At 33.9% G+C, this 19,355-nt stretch overlaps 2 protein-coding genes across 5 annotated transcripts; one reads left to right on the top strand and one right to left on the bottom strand.

Moving 5' to 3' along the window:
• Positions 1-2,711: 2,711 nt before the first annotated feature.
• On the top strand, positions 2,712-11,786 carry LOC110673217 (protein NETWORKED 1A). Of its 3 annotated transcripts, XM_058145104.1 has the most exons (6): positions 2,712-3,031; positions 3,127-3,171; positions 3,627-3,733; positions 3,818-4,106; positions 5,829-9,991; positions 10,396-11,786. In XM_058145104.1, exons 4-6 carry the CDS (start codon positions 4,004-4,006, stop codon positions 11,560-11,562), a joined length of 5,433 nt encoding a protein of 1,810 aa, XP_058001087.1. In that variant the 5' UTR covers positions 2,712-3,031; positions 3,127-3,171; positions 3,627-3,733; positions 3,818-4,003; the 3' UTR covers positions 11,563-11,786. The 3 variants fall into 3 exon arrangements, with proteins under 3 accessions (XP_058001087.1, XP_058001086.1, XP_058001088.1); XM_058145103.1 differs by lacking the exon at positions 3,127-3,171; XM_058145105.1 differs by lacking the exon at positions 3,127-3,171 and having other exon boundaries at positions 2,713-3,031; positions 10,408-11,786.
• Positions 11,787-11,984: 198 nt separating this feature from the next.
• LOC110673218 (protein tesmin/TSO1-like CXC 2) lies at positions 11,985-17,832 on the bottom strand. 2 transcript variants are annotated; one of them, XM_021836280.2, is made up of 10 exons: positions 17,453-17,822; positions 16,138-16,298; positions 15,339-16,062; positions 14,017-14,492; positions 13,822-13,890; positions 13,195-13,375; positions 13,017-13,112; positions 12,876-12,942; positions 12,579-12,723; positions 11,985-12,496 (listed from the first exon to the last, which is right to left on the bottom strand). In XM_021836280.2, exons 1-10 carry the CDS (start codon positions 17,501-17,503, stop codon positions 12,154-12,156), a joined length of 2,313 nt encoding a protein of 770 aa, XP_021691972.2. In that variant the 5' UTR covers positions 17,504-17,822; the 3' UTR covers positions 11,985-12,153. The 2 variants fall into 2 exon arrangements, 1 of the variants encoding a protein (XP_021691972.2); XR_002498460.2 differs by having other exon boundaries at positions 12,349-12,496; positions 12,579-12,746; positions 17,453-17,832.
• Between the last annotated feature and the right edge of the window lie 1,523 nt (positions 17,833-19,355).

Below are 19,355 nucleotides of genomic sequence, written 5' to 3'. Positions count from 1 at the left end.
AAACTTGGAAGGAACTTTATGGATTAATTTATTAAACCTTATTATATTTCTGATTAAGAGATGCCACCTCCTTGCTAATGATTCATCTTTTAAAGTAATAATCCAGATTATAACCTTGATTGTATAAAATTAAATATGCAAATAAAAATTTAAAAAACATGTTGGTTAAATTTTTTAAAAATTAACTGAAAGCTTTTTAATCTTTAATAATTATTGCTTTAAAATTTTTTTAATAGCATTAAAAAATTAATAAATAACAGTTTTTTGGACATCCAACAATCTATTGTTGATTTTAGCATTTTAATTTTTAATTTTTTCTTATAAAATAGTGCTTATTTTGATTTTATTTTTTATTTATATTAAAATACACTGATTAAAAATTAAGTAATAATAAAGTATAATTATTTGAAGTTTTTTTAATCATTATAAATAATAAATAAAATAATTATGGTACTTATAATTTTAAGTAACAAATTTTAGTTATTAAAAATATATACACAAAACTAAAACAATTATTATTAATTTCTTTTAATTTTTTATAATTTATTTTTTAAAAATGTAAAATAAATTATACTTTATTTTAAAATTCAAACATATGATATTTTTGGGTATCTGCCCTCTCTTCAAAATTTTTTTCTTTTTTTTTATTTTTAATAATTTTTTTGAAATGGCTATTAGAAAGTATATTTTTACCAAATTATCAAATCAAATTATTTATCAGCACGTTTAAATCTTTTAAATTAATATAATTATTATTATATTTTATATAAATATTTCATTACTTAGTTTTATGTTAGGTCTTGAGAGTTTTAAAATTATTTTAATATTTATTTATGATTATCACCTGAAAAAGGAAAAATAAATAAAATAATGATAAAATAAAGAAGAAAAAAAAATGCCATTGGAATAAGAATCAAATCAATCATTCGAGAAGATATTTTATATTGCTTATAAAAACAGAAAAGAAAAATAAACATTTTATATTGTCAATGTGCTGGAAATTGCATATTAGCGTTTTATATTGTCACGTGGACCTCTAATTAACTATCGATAGAGTTATTTATTTTAATTAATTGGCAAAAATTACCATGGCCACATTTTAGGATTAATTAATTAAAATAATTTAATTAATTTATCCTAATTAATTAATTAATCCTAAAAAGAAGTCATCTCTTATGTTAAATATCATGCCATTTCACTTAAAGGTGAGCATTTAATTAATTAAATTAAAATTTTAATTAATTAAATTATTAATTAACTCTAAAAATATTAATTAAATTAAATTAAAATTTTAAAAAAATTAAATTTAACTGAAATAAAAAATATTTAATCAGTTATTAGTTATAATTGAATTAATCGGGAAATATAAAATATATTATGTATTATTAATTAATTAAATATTAATAAAATATGTTACAATTTTTTATATGTAAAAAAAGTATTATTTAATATTAATAAGAGAATAATTATAAGTTAAATATTATTATAAAATTATAAAAATAATAATTATAAATAATATATTATTAATAAAATTATAATTATTATATATTAATTATTATCAAATCATAAGTAATCAAATAAAAAATAAAAATAAAAAATTTTATAATTATGCATTAAAAATTGAACTAAAATTAACTGAACTTACTCTTATAAAAAAAATCAAAATTTCATTATTTTAATTTGATTATAACCTAATAATGCATATTTTTTAATTTTATTAAAGGATAAATAACAAAAATCCATAGATTTTTCCCCATCCTTTCTTATACATGGTCCACAGATTCTTAGCTATGGCAGAATATAATCTGCAAGTATTAAAAGTAAATAATACCTCATTTATAATTTAATTTAAAATTTAAAATTGTAGTTAATAAAATAAAAATTAATTTCACTTATTAATTAAGTTAATTTTGGAAGTTATAAAATGGGTTTTACTACTCTATTATGCCTTATATTGTTCTAATATATATCAGAAAATAATAATTGTATAAAAAGAATTATTATTTAATAAAAATTAATATATTAAAAGAAACGGTAATTTGTTTTTAATTAAACTTCTATTAAGTGTAGGATAATCTAAATTAAAAAAAGCAGGATTTAGGCATGTAAATTCCATATATAAAGGATTAACATTGTGTACATTTTATAAAGGATTAAAATTAAATTAAATTTAAATTTAATATATTTTAATTAAAAAATTAAAATAATAATTTTTTTAGTAATATTTAAAATAATTTTTTTAAAAAAGATTTTTTTATTAATTTTGAATTTTTAAATGGACATAATATATCTTAGATATTAAATCTTTATTTTAAATATCTGAATATATGATCTGTGGTTAATCAAAATAAGAAACTAATTACCAAGAAAATTCAGAACAAGATAATGGTGAAATGGGAAGAAAAAACTACTGACAAAAAGCAGGATCTGCAAAAGCAACTAAATTTCAAAGATTTCCAATTCCATTTTTTGTTTAGTAATTGATCAAGTTAAGGATTTGTTTGGAGAGAGAGAAAAAAATGTGGGAAACAAAAGGAAAAAGCCAGAATTGGAACCCAAGAAAGAACATAATTGAGACTTTAAGCAATGGCAGATTAGTCATTTGACTTACTTTTTATGGTACTTTGCCTGTCTCCATCTCAAAGGTAACGACAAGAAATAGCAAAAACTGAAGAATGTGACCGTTTATCAGTATCTCCAACATTTATCATATCATAACTCCAAATTAACACACGCTTATTCTCCTTAATCGCATACCATGCATACACGTATGCTATAAAATCTCTTCTTACATCAAAATTTTTTCTCACTTTTATCTGCTCATTCTTTGTTAGCCTTTTTTACAGTAAATCTACCAAATTTTCAGAATATAATGCAGATGATTAATTGTAGAGAGAGAAAGGGAGACTTTCTGTGTGAGCGTTTCTGAGTTAGAGAGAAAATGGGGTGACTACTGACTAGTAGGATATGCAGTTGGGAATTTAGCATCGCAGCTGCTAATCACTACCCATCACCGGGTTTCGTTCTTTTGGTAGGTGTTTGATCCTTAATGGCCATGGAGTAATCATTTTTTGAAGATACCCATTTGATTGAAGTTTCTTTATTTCTTTCTTTTTTTTTTTGTAGTCTCTACTCGCAGATCAAAGCCCATCATCACATTATAGTACTGTGGTCTGTGCATAAAGGAGAATTTTTTATTCATACTTTTGTGTTTATGTGAACTGTTGTGTTGCTTTTTCTTGTTAGGTTTATAGTCTTGATGGTTCATTCATGATTATTTTTTACTAGGTGCTTCTTGAGATCACTATGCACGAAGATTGCATTTCTACTCCTTTGAATCATTGAAGGATAGATTTAATTTCACTAGCTTTTTTTGGGTTTAGTCATTGGGTCCAAAAGTTCAATTTTCCTATCCATATTTGCAAAAGGACTTATATGCGGTCATATTTTCAATCATTTTTATTGCTGCATACTACTGCTTCTTACTTCATGAACTTCGGGAGATCAAAAGAATGAATGCATGATATTTGAGTATATTGCCCCCTGATTTCTTCTTGATTGATTTGTTTTTCGATTTAGTTTTCATATTGTTTGACTATTTCTTCACTGATGTTTTGCAATTTCAGGTTTGAAGATCTTGTTTTTCATTTTCCTTCAATTTACAATTTGAAATTTACTGAAGTGAGGAGTTCCTTTGGCTGGAGAAATAGTTCGCTGTTGTTCAATTGAGCAGGTAGTCTGCATAATAATAACTCTGTAAATTTTGTAGCATAACTACTTGAAATTTTATTTAATTTTATGATTCTCAATGATCTAGGGGTGCGTAGGTGCGAGATGTGAAACAAAAATCTGGCAGACTATATAAGAGTTTAATTGTGTTGTTGGAAGAAATTACATATCAGTAGTGTCTGGCCTGGATCCAACACTTGGGTTTTTATTGCTGGTGCAAGGACCCAGATTTGCAAAGTCCATACCTTTAGCTTTGTTGTTCTTGGTTTGAATCATGGCAACTTTATCGCATTCTGAATCCAGGCGATTGTATTCTTGGTGGTGGGATAGCCACAATTGTCCAAAGAATTCAAAATGGCTTCAGGAAAATCTTACAGGTCTTATTCTCTTCTTAGATCCCGGTCAATTTTCTTGACATATATCTGTTGTCTAAATAGCTGATCTTTGAGTGCATTGTATTGTATAAAATGTAAGATTACATGTGATACTAAGATATGGTACAAAGAACTGGTCTTACAAAGACTTGACTGCTGAAATTAGTTAATAGCTTTGTATTATGCCTCAACTTTACTGGCTTGTATATAAAATTGATAGATGAGCACTTCTGAAAAAATGAAGAATGCTTCAAAATCAAAAGGGGAATGGATGGTAACTAATAAATATGGAATGAAAAAATGAAATTTTGTTGTAATCTACAGTTCTGACTTGACCTTTAGTAGATTTGATGGTAACTAGTAAATATGGAATCATAGTTCATAGAAACTTAGATTGCTTATAGTTGAAGAAGGGCTCAAACATTTAATGGATGATGGTTAGTAAACGTTTGCTCAGGAAAAAAAAGTATACACCTTGGTTCAAAATAACTCCCATGCATGTTTTTAAGAAAACAATTGATTTTTTTTTTTTTTAAGATTTTCTAACCTGATCATTTCAAATATTGAGTTTTCTTTGCAATGTAGTTATAAGATTCTCTAATCCATGTCCAGCTTGCAGCCGGTCAAAACCGGATTCACCAAAACCAGCTTTGGACTAGACTGGAACAGGTTGGCTCAGTTCTGGGCCAAAACTGGACTTTTTCTTCTTAAAAAAATTGAAAAAAATTTTCAACCTTGGATTTGATCCATAGCAGAACTGAAACAGGAACCAGAACCAAGGGGACCTTGTGGTCTAGTTCAAGTCCCCTCTAACCTTGAATGGGAACCGGCCTGGAGGTCAGGTCTATATATATGCTTTACAGTATATTGTCAACTTAAGGACCTGATTAACTCAGTAATTTCCTGAACTTAACATTTCACACCTATAAAATAGAAAACCATGTTAAAAAAATGCCTCTTATCATTCTTCTTATGAAAATATTTTCTGGCATGTTAATGGAAACAGATAATCTTGTAGCATTTAAACATTGTCCTCATAATAGTGGTGGCTGACAGCCATCAATTGAGTACAAAACTATGAAACTTTTAGCCATATGTAGATTGTAACAGCCTATGGTGGATTTCAACATTTAGATACCGATGCATAGATGCTAACACAAATTTCCTGAATCACAAAAGCCTGTTGTTTTTCTTCTTCTTCTTCAAGCCATATTTATGCAGCACATCACGGTTAAAAATCTTAGTTGATGCATGAACAATGATTTACATAGTCCATAATTGTGGACAATATAGTTTCTTAAGTCAAGTTATGAACATTTTTCATGATTAAGACTGCACTTTTGTTCTGTGTTCTTCACTTCTAGCCACTGGTTGAGACCAACTTAAATTGACAATTTTGTTTCCCTTGTAATTTTTGGCTTACAGTTCTTCTGCAGGAATCTTTTAGCGGTTCCATATTGGTTTCTCAGAAAGAGTTCACATTTTGTTTTTCAATGTAGAAATAGATGTGGATAGTCCAATAGAATATAACCCTTTCACTATGCATGATGAAACTTGTATAAGCTTAGTCTCTTAATCTAAATGCTATAATTTGTAAGAGGTAGTAGAACTATGGTAACTGTTCAGTGGATAGCTCTTAGTAAGAACTTGAACTGTTGTTCACATATATCTACTTTTTTGCAATTAGTGGCCATTCTCTCAATGAACATATATCTATTTTAACAGATATGGATGCCAAAGTAAAAGCAATGATCAAGCTCATTGAAGAAGATGCAGATTCATTTGCAAGGAGAGCAGAAATGTACTATAAAAAACGTCCAGAGCTGATGAAATTGGTTGAAGAGTTCTACCGTGCTTACCGTGCACTAGCAGAGAGGTATGATCATGCAACCATAGAGCTTCGTCAAGCCCATCGAACCATGGCAGAAGCATTTCCGAACCAAGTACCTTATGTGCTGGCTGATGACTCACCCTCGGGCTCTTCAGGTCCTGAGGGTGAGCCTCACACGCCAGAAATGCCACACCTGATTTGCGCATTACTTGACCCAGATGACTTGCCCAAGGATGCACTGGGACTCTCTTCAGCCAACCTGCATGCCATGAAAAGCAATGGAGGATATTCAGAAGGATCAGATGCTGGGATTAGCCGGAGGGTTTTAAAACAGCTCAATGAAATGTTTGGATCAGAAGTAACGGATTCAAAAGTTTCAGAAGGAAAGATGAAAAAATGCCCAAACATCCAGGAAATGGTGGGGGACAAAACTGAAGTTCGAGACTGGAAGAAAACCCTTGCAGAGATTCAAAATGATAAGGAAGCTGTTCTTCTTCAGTACCAGCAGAGCCTGCAGAAGTTATCTAGCCTGGAAAGAGAACTTAAGGAAGCTGGAGGGCTTGATGAACGAGCAAGCAGAGCTGAAATTGAAGTTAAAATCCTGAAGGAAGCCCTTGTTAAATTAGAATCTGAGAGGGATGCTGGTCTTCTTCAGTACAATAAATGTTTGGAAAGAATATCTAGTCTGGAGAATATGATCTCTGAAGCACAAGAGGATGCAAAGGGACTCAATGAAAGAGCAATTAAAGCAGAAATAGAAGCTCAAAATCTCAAGCAAGAACTTTCTGCATTGGAGGTTGACAAGGAAGCTGGTCTTCTTCAGTACAACCAATGTCTTGAAATGATATCAATTTTGGAGACTAAAATCTCTCTTGCAGAGGCAAATGCGACAATGCTTAATGAGCAAACTGAAAGAACAGAAACTGAAGTTAAAGCACTGAAGGAAGCTCTTGGTAGTTTGAAGGAAGAGAAAGAAGCTGCAGAACTTCGGTATGAGCAGTGTTTGGATATAATAGCTAAAATGGAGTGTGAAATTTCTCATGCCCAAGAAGATGTTGAAAGACTCAACAGTGAAATTCTGGCAGGGGCTGCAAAATTGAAAGATGTAGAAGAACAGTATTTTCTGTTAGAGAGATCAAATCAGTCTCTGCAGTTGGAGTCAGACTATCTGGCACAGAAGATAGCAACAAAGGATCAAGAACTTTTGGAGAAAGAAGATGAATTGGAGAAACTTCAGACTTCACTGCAAAATGAGCACTCACAGTTTATTCAAATTGAAGCTGCTTTGCACACTTTGCAGAAGTTGCACTCTCAATCTCAAGAGGAGCAAAGAGTTTTGGCACAAGAGCTTCAGAAGAAACTCCAGTTATTGAAAGACTTCGAGACAGGCAACAATGACCTGCAGGAAGATCTCCAACGGGTTAAAGAAGAGAACCAGCATCTCAATGAACTGAACAGTTCTTCCAGAAGTTCAATAATGAGCTTTCAAAATGAAATTTTTAGTTTGAAAGAAGTGAAAGAAAAACTAGAACAAGATCTTTCCTTGCAAGTGGCCCAAAGTAATTCCCTGAAGCTAGAGATCCAACATTTGAGGGAGGAGATTGAGTGCTTGAATAGGAGATATCAGGATTTAATAGAGCAATTGTGCTCGGTAGGTCTGGATCCTGAGTGCCTGAATTCAGCAGTCAAAGACTTGCAAAATGAGAACTTGAAGCTAAAAGAAGTCTGCAAAAATGACAGAGATGAAAAAGAAGATCTCTATGAGAAGTTGAGGGACATGAATGTGCTTCTGGAGAGAAATATTGCTTTGGAGAGATCTCTATCAGAATTGAATAGCAAGTTGCAGGGATCACTAGAGAGGGTTAAAGAATTGCAGGAGTCCTGCCAGTTTCTTCAAGGAGAAAAATGTGGTCTTGTTGCTGAAAAAGCCATTCTGCTGTCTCAGTTACAAACTATGACTGAGAATATGCAAAAGCTCTCGGACAAAGATGCCATGCTAGAGGATTCACTCGCTCGTGCAAATGTTGAAGTTGAAGGTTTAAGGGCAAAGTCAAAAGGTTTGGAAGAATTCTGTCAGATGCTCAAAGATGAGAAATCCAACCTTCAAAATGAAAGAAGCACCCTCATGAGTCAGCTGGAAAATGTTGAACAGAGACTGCGAAACCTAGAAAGGAGGTTTATAAGATTAGAAGAAAAATATACTGATCTGGAGAAGGAGAAGGAATCAACACGTTTTGAAGTAAGAGAATTGCAGAGTTACCTTGGCATAGAAAAACAAGAGCGTGCATGTTATATACAGTCTAGTGAGTCCCGATTGGCAGATCTAGAGAACCAGGTCCTTCTCCTGAAAGAAGAAAGTAAATTGAGTAAGAAAGAATTTGAAGAAGAACTAGATAAGGCTGCCAATGCTCAGGTTGAGATCTTCATCTTGCAGAAGTTTATACAAGATTTGGAAGAGAAGAATTTATCTCTGTTGATTGAATGCAAGAAACATGTTGAGGCATCCAAATTGTCGAATAAACTGATATCAGAGTTGGAGAATGAGAATCTTGAGCAGCAGGTGGAAGTAGAATTCTTATTGGACGAAATTGAAAAGCTGAGAATGGGAGTTCATCAAGTTTTCAGGGCTGTTCAGTTTGATCCAGTTAATAAGCATGAAGATGGGATTGAAGAAGAGAAGATTCCTTTTCTCCATATTTTGGACAACATTGAGGGCTTAAAAGGTTCCCTCCTGATAAATGAGGATGAGAAGCAACAACTAGTGGTTGAGAACTTGGTGCTCTTAACTTTACTTGGAGAACTAAGATCAGAGGGTGCTGAACTCGAGTCAGAGAAGAAAATGTTTAAACAGGAGTTTGACATGATGACGGAGCACTGTACTTTCCTGCGAAAGGATAAGCATGAACTTCTGGAGATGAACAGGCAACTGAGATTGGAAGTAAGTAAACGAGAGCAGCAGCAGGACATATTAAAAGCTGAACTGGAAATTCAACATGTGAATCTTGCAAGTTTGCAGGGTTCTTACCTGGCATTGCGAGAAGAAAACTTCAAGTCACTAGGAGAAAACAGATCTTTACTTGAGAAATTTTCAGATCTGGAAAAGGAAATGCCTATACTTGAAGAGGAAAACAGTGAATCTCTCCAGGAAGTACTAGCTCTCAGTACCATATCATCAGTTTTCAAAAGCTTTGGGACTGAGAAAGTTGAGGAACTTGAAGCACTTTCTGAGGATCTCAGCAGTCTTCATGTTCTTAACAACGGCCTCGAAAAGAAGGTTGAGTTGTTGGGGCAGAAGCTGGAAGTAAAAGAAGCAGAAAGTCTACATCTTAATGAAACAATTGAGAAGTTGCATCAGGAGCTGCAAGAAGGCAGAGACTTAACTGATCAATTGAACTGTCAAATTTTAATTGGGCAGGATTTTCTTAGACAGAAAGCTGCTGACCTTTTAGAAGTGGAACAGAAGCTTAAGACTGCACACAACTTGAATGCTGAATTGTGCAGAACTGTTGAGGAACTGAAGAGGGAGTGTGAAGAATCAAAAATGGCTAGGGAGAATATAGAGAAGCAGATTTTTGAGCTGTCCAAAAATAGCATAAGTCAGAAAAAGGAAATCAAATGTCTTAAAGAAGCAAATGAAAATCTGGAGTCAGAAGTGAGTGCATTATGCAAGGAAGTCAAAGAACGAAAGACTAAAGAAGAGAACTTGAGTTTGGAGTTGCAAGAGAGAAGCAATGAGTTTGAACTCTTTGAGGCTGAGGCATCATCATTCTATTTTGATCTTCAAACATCCTCTGTATGTGAGGTCTTGCTTGAAAATAAAGTTCATGAACTGACTGCAGTTTGTGAGAATCTTGAAGATGAAAATGCCAACAAGGACTTCAAAATTGAACAGATGAAAGAAAGATTCGGCATCCTGGAAACTGAAATTGGAGAAATGAGGGCTCAATTGTCTGCATATGCTCCAGTCATAGCTTCTCTAAGAGATAACATAGAATCTCTTGAGCATAATGCCCTTCTTTGCACAAGGTCTTTTGCAGCTTGCAATCAAGGACAGACGGTAAAGTTCTTTCCCTCCACAAGATAAACTTTGAAGCCATTTAGTATATTCGAGCTTTTTTTTCCATCTCTTTTTCAATGTTATGGCTCAAAAAGTGGAAACTGAGTTTACATAGTTCTTTTTATGCATGGCCACCCAATTTACCTTCTTCTTAAAGAACCTTGATTATCAGACATGACAGATTTAGGAGTTAAATTCTACTAGAAATTATGGTTGCTTTACATATGTTTACAATGCCCCATGTAACTGTGAAGATTTTAATAGGTTAGTGTTCTTGTTCTTTGTAAATTTCACTATGGCAGAAATATGTCTATGTCAGAACTCTAAGCAATTTGTCTCCTAGTGTTGTTCCATTCAACTGTTCTGTGCAGTTAGCGTGCATATTAACATGTTGTATCTTCTAGTGGTGTCATCAGGGTGTGGAAAAGGCTATTCAACCACACGAAATGAGCAAACAAGAACCCATATGCGATGAACCAGTGCCAGATGGAATTGCGGATCTGCTTGAGATACAAAATAGAATTAAAGCAGTTGAGAAGGCAGTGGTCAAAGAAATGGAAAGGCTTGTAACGCAGGAAAGAGAAAACGCCAATGTCAAGCTAGAATCTTCAATGAAAGGGACTGAACAGTTGGAATTTAGAGGACAGAAGGAAAAGGTGGAACTTGAAAATGAGCCCAGTAAAGCTGAAAGTTCTGAAGTGAAGATTGGGATTTTGATGAAAGACATCCCACTTGATAATCAACAGGTTTCAGATTGTTCAATGTATAGAAGTAAGACGAAAAATTCTGAGGCTGATAATCAAATGCTCAAGCTATGGGAATCTGCTGAGCAAGACTCTAACCTTGATCCAGTGGCTAGTGTCACACAAAAGCAGGTAGCTGCACAGTTGGAGATTGTCAATGCACGTCATCAGTTCAAAGATGCCAAACAGAAGAAGAATCGAAATCCCTCTTTAGAGTTACAGGTCGAGAGGGAAGTGGGCGTTGATAAACTAGAGGTGTCTACAAGCATCAATGAAGAGCCAAATCAAGAAGGGAACAGAAGAAAGATATTAGAGCGACTTGCTTCTCATGCCCAGAAATTAATGTCTCTTCAAACAACTGTGGCAGATTTGAAGAAGGAACTGGAAATTAAGAATAGCAGAAAGAAAGCCAATGATGTTGAATTTGAAAGAGTGAAAAGACAGTTACAAGAAGTTGAGGAGGCTGTTGTGCAGCTGGTTGATGTTAATGATCAATTGACAAAAGATATTGAAGGGAGCCCCTCATCTTCAGATGGAAACACTTCAATAGCATCAGAAGAGAAGGGCAATGTCCACAGAAAAAGACTGATAGAGCAAGCACGGGAAGGATCTGAGCAAATTGGACGGCTGCAGTTTGAGGTACAGGGCATCCGGTACATTCTGTTGAAACTGGAGGATGAAAAGAAAAGCAAAGGTAAACACAGGTTTCCTGTAAGTAGAACAGGCATCTTCTTGAGAGACTTCATCTACAGTGGTGGCAGGAGAAGTATTAGAAAGCGGAAGGGTTGTTTCTGTGGTTGTGCAAGACCTTCAACCCTTGAAGATTGAGGCAACTACTCGAGCAGAAGTTGAATGGTATTGTTAGCTAAAGTATCTTGGAAATATTCGTAATATTTTATGAGAAAATTTCTTGGAATAGTTAGTTTGAATGTCCTTTTAGCCTAGCCTAGGAGAACATTAAGGACTAGCCTGATCTAGTCATGAAAGCTGTATCTGTCAGCATTTTTAATCTTCTTATTTCAGTTATATCAACGCAATATCTTACAAATCCAGTCCAGAATGCCGTATAAATTGTAGCTGCCAAATGCTAATTGAAGTGGAAAAGTGTGGACAAGGCACTATCATCTTGAAAGCCATAATGATTACAACAGAGAAATGCATATATATTTATAATAGATTACAAATGGTTTTATGTTTTGCACATCATGAATTTTGTCAATAGCTAACACTATCCCAAGATAAATAAAAAATTAGAAAAGAAAACAAAATTACCATATTATACAATGATTTAAAGTGCTTGGACATTATGAGAGTGAGATAGCATATTATTGTACAAGGAGAGCTGAACTAACACTCAACTACATCTCAACACAACAAAGGTTTAAAGAATTTTCTGATCTTAATGGGAAAGATTTCATTTCAATGCTGGGGAGTAAGAGAAGGAAAGGAAGGTATGGATTGCAATATCAACTTCCGGCCACTCCTCCTACCAGGTGATGATCCTAAAATACTGTGAGGCGGAGAAACCCTCTTGCTGTTGGGAGAAGTCTTGATGCCAGTGCTTGGAGAGAAGTTGCCTCTGAGGATCTCAGGCATATCATCATCATGAGGGGCTTGTACTTGCGTCTCAAGCTTTGGCCGAGGCCTCAGAATATTCGGTTTACCATATTTTGGGCCAGGATAGAATCCAGAAGATGATCCAACACTGAGAAAAGATCTCGGTGGTTTGGTCTTTGATGAAAATGGCAGTTGAAGCAATTGTCTGGCATTCAGAATACCAGTAAGGATCTAAAAGGAATAAATAGTAAATTTTATAAAGCAATATATAGCTCAGAAATGAGAACCTGCAAAGCGCTAATGGTGTCATGGGAAGAGCAGAATTTGGATTTTGCTCTTCATTATTCTGCATTTCAGTTTTCTGCAAAATTATACTATTTTCACCTCCTGTTTCATCTTCTGGTTCAGCTTCTTTTTCTGTAGGAGCAGATCCTGAACTCCAAAAGTTTCAAGTACTTCAAAAAAATTCGCAGTTTCAAATAATTTCAGCATTAACTACATTATTTTAGATCAGGAAATTGATTAGGGTAAAATTACTGATGGTTCCAATAGCACAAACTTTTAAAGCAATCATGAAAACTCACCATCCTTTATACCAAAGGCATTCTTACATCCTTCACATCTGCAATTAACGGAGCATCCAACACCACCCTTCAAAGAAAACCATGATAATAAATCAGTCTTTATGAATTATGAAAAGCATAGAGTACTCCAATGAGGAAAACCTGATAGCATTCACAGTATTTCTTGAGGCAACTAGATTTCTTGCAGTTGCATCCTCTTTTATGTCTTGCTGAAGCAGGAGTTTTGCTGGATTCATCCTAGTTTACAGAAGCACACAAATTAAGAAAGAAGTTTAACACAGATAAAGGAAACAGGCAATATTAAAATTAAAATTCTAACCCCAATTTCGATTGCAGTTTCAGAGCTCCTAATGACTTTTGGAGCAAATGCAAGTGGGTTGCGAGATTCAATCTGTTTGCGAGTTGCAAGAACAGTATCTTCATGAATAGGCTTGTTGAAGCAATCTTGACATGAACATGGTTCTATGCAGTAGACACCAGCAGCAAAACATTCACAGTAACTGTAAGGAAAGCATACAATGTTCAAAATATGGACATTATCTAAGAGAGTGCAATTTCTTTTTTCCTGGCTGAGCATTCGTGAAGCAGACAGAGAAGAGCATCCAAAGAACACATAGAGGACAATCTAGAAGGCAAAGAAATAAGAGAAGTGAAAAGGAAAAAAAAAAATAAAAGAATTTAAGAAGACTGCAGTTACTTCTTAAGAAATAAGATGGCTAGGAAAACTAGCTGATGTGAGGTTCAGGTTTTATTTGCAGAAAGGACTTAGCCAATTCAGTGTTGCTTGATGTTAGAAAAGGTCCAGCCACTGGAATCTAAACTAAAGAATAACCTATGCATGGTATGCTCACTGGCTGAAAACTTGCATGGCTACTGCCAATCAGGCTGCCAGTTCATAAAATATATGTTCCTGGTCAAATTTAAACTTCTAAAAAATATAACTTACAGTTTCAAACACTTTGACTTCTTACAGTTACAACGCTTGCATGCTTCACTTTCTCCTTCCAACTTATGCCTGAAAATAAATTTCAAATCATAATTAAGAGTTAGAAATGGAATAATAATAATAAACCAAAAACACTTGAATAATTAAGGATATGTATTGATAAGCACATGGAATTTCTGTTTTTAAAGTGTGTACCTCTTCTTTTTGGGGCTACTATGTTTGAACTCTTCAGTAACTAAACAAGCAGATGTCTGAGGAACATCTTCCACAAGTGGAACATCACTTTCAGTTGGATCCATGTCTACGTCAGCAGCGGCTAAAGACAGTGATTCATTAAGTTCTTGGCCCGTACTTGGGGAGTGAAAGGAAGCAACAGTGCTGGGTAAACTTATTACAGAAGACAAAGTTTCATGATTCGCATTTTTGGTATCCTTGGAAGTTATTGCCAGAGCATTTAAGTGCAAGCCAATTCCAGGTAAAACACGCCTTGAAGAATCACTGCCAGGCTTAAAAGGAACTAATTGCTTATCTTTAGAGGCAATCTTCTCATCAGATTGCCCTCCTACAGAAGTACTTGAATTTGAACCATTACTTAATTTCTTCCTATGGGCTCCTACCGTCTCAAAATCTAAACAACGCCTTCGCATGCCGCAATGCAAAATAGAAACAGCCTACAAATAGGCAGGGAAAAAAATGTCATCAGACCACCCAAAGAAAGAGTTTGTTGTGTATTAAGAATAGGAATAAAATGTAAGAATTCTGCACAGTTATAAAATTATAAAATGATCAATAAGCAAAGACGCAACACACTACTATCAGAAGGTTACCTGGAAATTGATGGAGTTTTAATGAAGAAATTGAAAATTCAATGAAATTTGAGGTATAGGTTGTGTTAGTCATGCAGCTATCCTATACAAATATCAAATATTGGTAGAATTTCAATTTAATTATGGATAATTAACTACCATTGTAAGACAAACTGTATTTGATTAAATCTCTCACCCGTGCCACTTGCCAATGCTACTAGTCACTATTTTACTTTTTATGTTGTTAATCTATTTAACTTCCGAGTTATATTTATAGAGTAAGCTGCTTCGTCAAGATCAATTTGGTGAAATAATATTTTAGTCTGACTTGATAGAGTTGGAAGGATATATCTTGGTACAACTAAAAATAACATATGGGAAAGGATTTTCTATGTACCCTAATAGTTCCTGCAGTTAGAAGAGAACCTGACTGACAATCCATCATTAATGTGCCATATAATTGACCAGTTTATACTTGCCACTTTCTAGCAAAATTTGGGCGCTAAAGCTTCCCCTCAAACAAGTGCACATAAATTTCAATATTTTACTTTTGCTGATATGCATATTATTCTGAATGACACTAATTTTTGGTGAAAAGGTCTGTTTTCCTCTACACAATTAAAAGCTTTTGATCATACTAATGTTTGAAAACTAATCCAAAAATTGGGGCACATCCATGAAATTCACAATTGAAACAAGCTGCATCTTTACCTTAGAAACAACTCCAGTGGATATTCCCACCTCATTTTCCATTTCCTCACTTAGATTGCTAGTCATGCACTTATTTGAATTGTTATTTGCAGCAAGGTTGTCCCGGAACTGGTTTATTTCCTTTGGTACAATAGTTTCTCCAGGTTGAGTTGAAGGATATTCCATCTCGTGTTGTTCACCAGAATCAACAGGATCTATTCCCCCTTTATGCACATCGTCAACAGAAGCAGAAAAACTTGCACCAAGATCCACTGATTTCTGCCTTAGCCCCTTAAAAGCCTTGGTGTCAATTGGAGAATTAAAAATTAATAGGCCAGTAGCATCTGACATTAAATTCTCCCAATCACAATCTGAAGCTTCTTCTTTCTGCTCAGTCTGGTATATCCCCTGTGGATGTACTTTACATTCAGGTGAACATTTTTGTGAGACACCAGCCAATTCTGATGTACAATCAATTTGAGGACCACAACGAGGTGTTGCATCACATTCTGGGCTACCACAATCATATTTTATCCTCTGTGGCAGCTCCAGTGCAAATTTCAAATGTTCACTACGAGGTCCCACAGAAACTTCTCCAATAGACACCCCTGGATCAAAATTTTCCTGTAGCTCAGATGAGTTATCATACAGCTGAACCACATCCAAAGCAGCCCCTTCATCACTGCTGACTTTATTCCCATTTTCAGATGAGAACTCAGACTTTAAGGGATCTGAGTAGTTATGCCTGAAAATTAAAGAATATTAAGTTTCTGGAGTAGTTTACAGTAAATATAAATAATCAACAAAGAAAGTTGATTACCTTCTTAGGAACCTAGATTCCTTGTGAGAGCTAACATGCGGAGAAGTGAAAATTGATTGGACAGACGCGAAACTAAGTGATTGGAATGTCTGAGTAATGTGTATGGACTTTAGTGGCTTGATAGGAGAAAGACTATTGATATAGTTGAAGATAGGGGAATCCTGCACCCAGTAATAGAGATTCTTCTGAGATGATGGAACAAAGAAGAAAACAGATGGAATATATAATCACTGTACCTGTGCTAAAATGAACACAATTTCACTTACAAATATAAATATTTCTACTCTCAAGCATTAACTTCAGCTACCTACAACAAACCGTATGATCTAAATCAAAGGCTACTGAGAAAAATAAACAGCAAAAAGGGTACTAAAATATAGAAAAGACGGTAGGGGAAAAAACAGCAATATTTTTACCCCAAATGCAGTTAAGATGAACTTTAAGCACAATAAATGCTCAAACAAAAAGAATCCGAAAATTAATCTTAAGTCATTTCACAATCTAGGGGCATAAATTTTAGGGGGGAAAATATAAATTTTAACTTTCAAAACCAAGCACTAAGATAACCAATAAACGTTCAAAAGCCCCTCAAAACTGAAAGAAGACCATTGATTAGGAAATTGAAAAGGATAAACATAAGGTAACTTGCATGTTTGCAGCAGAACTTGTAACTTTAGATTGCAGGGAAAAAAATTTACCGGTGAATCAAAATTTAACCCAAAAAGAAGAAGAAGGGAAAAAAAAAAAAAAAAAAGGAATCTTTATGCATTGAATAGTCACCACAAGCAAATAGCAAATGAATTTTGTATAAGTTGATATATATGTAGCACCTCAATGCTAGTAAGAGAAAAGTATTTTTCACAGAAAAAGCATAAACTAAGATCTCAAACATGAGGGAAATTACTTCCTGGTTTCGGTCAAACTAGCAGTTGAAGAGACCTTAGATAATTCAACAAACAGCACACATGCCATCAGAACTTGAGAAGTACAAGAACCCAGAAGCCAGAATGCACAGATTTCACTTCAACAATAGATCTGCACCATTTTGAACTGAAATTCACACTAAGAGAACTAGTTCATGAAACTAAAAAGCAGACACCCAATTTAAGAAACAGCGCCTTGATCGGAGAAAACCCGGGCAGGCAAACTCAACGAGAACCAAGATCAAGCACATGCACACAATCAAAGTAGTAAAAAATCAAATCCAAAAGTTACAAAACAGCAAAACAAAAACCCAATTCACCAAACAGAAATGCAAAAGCCAAAATGCAGCAAAGAGATCAGAAGAAGAGAAGTAAAATGGCATGATGACGACCTCGAATTTAGAAAGGGAAGTGGTGATCTGGGTTTTCTCAGGGGTGTCCATGGCCAGTGAAGAAGAAGCAGCATCGCATAGCTAGCTAATTCTTCACACAGAGAGCAACCATAGGAGTGCTGAGTTAAGATTTTATCTGAATGGGCATTCTGTGCAAAGATAGAAAGTAGAGAGTGTGAGGAGTGAAATTCTCTCTCACTCTACTAGAGATTGAAGAAGAAGCGGGAAAGCGGAGAGGCTGTGGATTTCCTTGTGGTGATAACCCCAAATGACCCACCATCGGCAACCCCACATTCTCAACAACTGTTTATATGTGGCATTTGTGTCTCCTCCATTAAAACTACCGCTCTCCCTTTGCTTTAAAAAAGTTACCTACTCCCTCTCTCTCTTTACTGTTCTCCGATTTCTTTTTCTCTTCTTTTTTGACTTTTTCTTTTCCAATTTACTCAACGCTCGTCGCTTCTATTTTGTTTCTATTCATTTTTCTGTTACGCTCTTGACTGCCCTGCCCGCCGGTTCGGTCTAGGCTGATTTCGAGTTGAAACCAGCAGTTCAATGTTTTATTGAAGGATTAAATTGAAATCAGATCATATTAATTTGATTTCAATTCGATTCAATAGTGATCTTGATTCTAATTTTTTACATAGTTGATTTCAATTGATTCTAATTTTTGACTCTCTGAATAAATTTTTTTAATACTTTTTTAATTAATAAATTTAAAAATTAATTTTTTTAACAACACTATCAAACAGTTATCTATCCAAAACTGTCCTCAGATTCCAAATGTGAGTTACAAACAACTAGAGATTTCATTTTTGCCGCGCAAATATTTCAAAAGGTAGGTTATGTAGTAGGTATGAGGTCCACCAAAACCGATAGACCTGTGCCTGTAGACTGTAGCAGTCAATAATATCTCAAATTTCGACCTTTAGATTACTAGTCATAAGTTGGTTCGAATTGTGATTTAACTTAAAATTGGTTTGAGTTAAATCTAAAATTGAATTGGATCAATTATTTCCATTGTAGCGAAAAATTAAGGTATGGAAAGTCGTCCTGTACCTTGACCTTGATTCAAATTTGGTGATTTCGAACATAAAGTGGCTCGATTCACATTTTTTTTTTAATTGTATTGAATTTTTTTAATCGAACCAAATCTTGAATTATATCAAAACTAAATTGAAACTGTATTAAATTACTTTAAATCGGAAGTATTCCAAAATCGAAATCAATTCAAATCACAAAAACCAATTAAACTGACAATTTCAATTTAAAAGTGAATTAAAATCGGCTGGTCTAATTTGGAAGGCTAAAGATCGGCCTGTCACGCGAGACGCCGTGGCTTTGATTAATTAGAGTGAATGGAAGGCAAGGCGTTTGATGAAATAATGAAATTATTGTAAAAATTAGTTCTTTCCCAAATTCCCACATTCTCTTGGAATGTGAACCAAATCAACTTGATCCCCAAATTATAGCGTCGACTGTCGACTGCCCTGTCCATCGTTGTTTGATATTGAATTTGGGTTTTCAAAATTATTTTTCTTATTTTAAATATTATTAAAAAAATTAAAAAAATTTATTTTATTATTTTAATATTATTATGATTAAAATTTATTAAATATAATTTAAAATTATTTTTTAATACTTTATAATTAATATATTAAAAAAAATAAATTTTTCAATGGTAATTTTAACAATAAATATCAAATAAATTTTAATAACTGTTCCTGAACTTATCTAATTATAACATTATAGTTTCTCAACTTAAAAATGTAATATAAAACCCTATTAACTTTCAAAATTTATACAGTAAAATCTCTCTAATATTTAATTACCAATTTTTCAGTTAGACGCTGACCTAGACAGTTCCAGCATGAAGTTTAATTAGTAATTCTCTTTTCTCCCT

Source organism: Hevea brasiliensis, chromosome 4 (assembly GCF_030052815.1).
Source record: "Hevea brasiliensis isolate MT/VB/25A 57/8 chromosome 4, ASM3005281v1, whole genome shotgun sequence".
Lineage (NCBI taxonomy): Eukaryota > Viridiplantae > Streptophyta > Magnoliopsida > Malpighiales > Euphorbiaceae > Hevea > Hevea brasiliensis.
This window is presented reverse-complemented; position numbering and strand designations above follow the sequence as displayed.

Excerpts from the sequence above, each read along its gene's own strand:
- LOC110673217 (XM_058145103.1), top strand. The coding sequence starts at position 4,004 with ATGGCAACTTTATCGCATTCTGAATCCAGGCGATTGTATTCTTGGTGG. Across the intron at positions 4,107-5,828 it reads GCTTCAGGAAAATCTTACAG|ATATGGATGCCAAAGTAAAA; the intron begins GTCTTATTCTCT and ends CTATTTTAACAG. Across the intron at positions 9,992-10,395 it reads CTTGCAATCAAGGACAGACG|TGGTGTCATCAGGGTGTGGA; the intron begins GTAAAGTTCTTT and ends TGTATCTTCTAG.
- LOC110673218 (XM_021836280.2), bottom strand. The coding sequence starts at position 17,503 with ATGGACACCCCTGAGAAAACCCAGATCACCACTTCCCTTTCTAAATTC. Across the intron at positions 13,376-13,821 it reads AAGTCAAAGTGTTTGAAACT|TTACTGTGAATGTTTTGCTG; the intron begins GTAAGTTATATT and ends CTTTCCTTACAG. Across the intron at positions 13,113-13,194 it reads AAACTGCAATCGAAATTGGG|GATGAATCCAGCAAAACTCC; the intron begins GTTAGAATTTTA and ends TCTGTAAACTAG.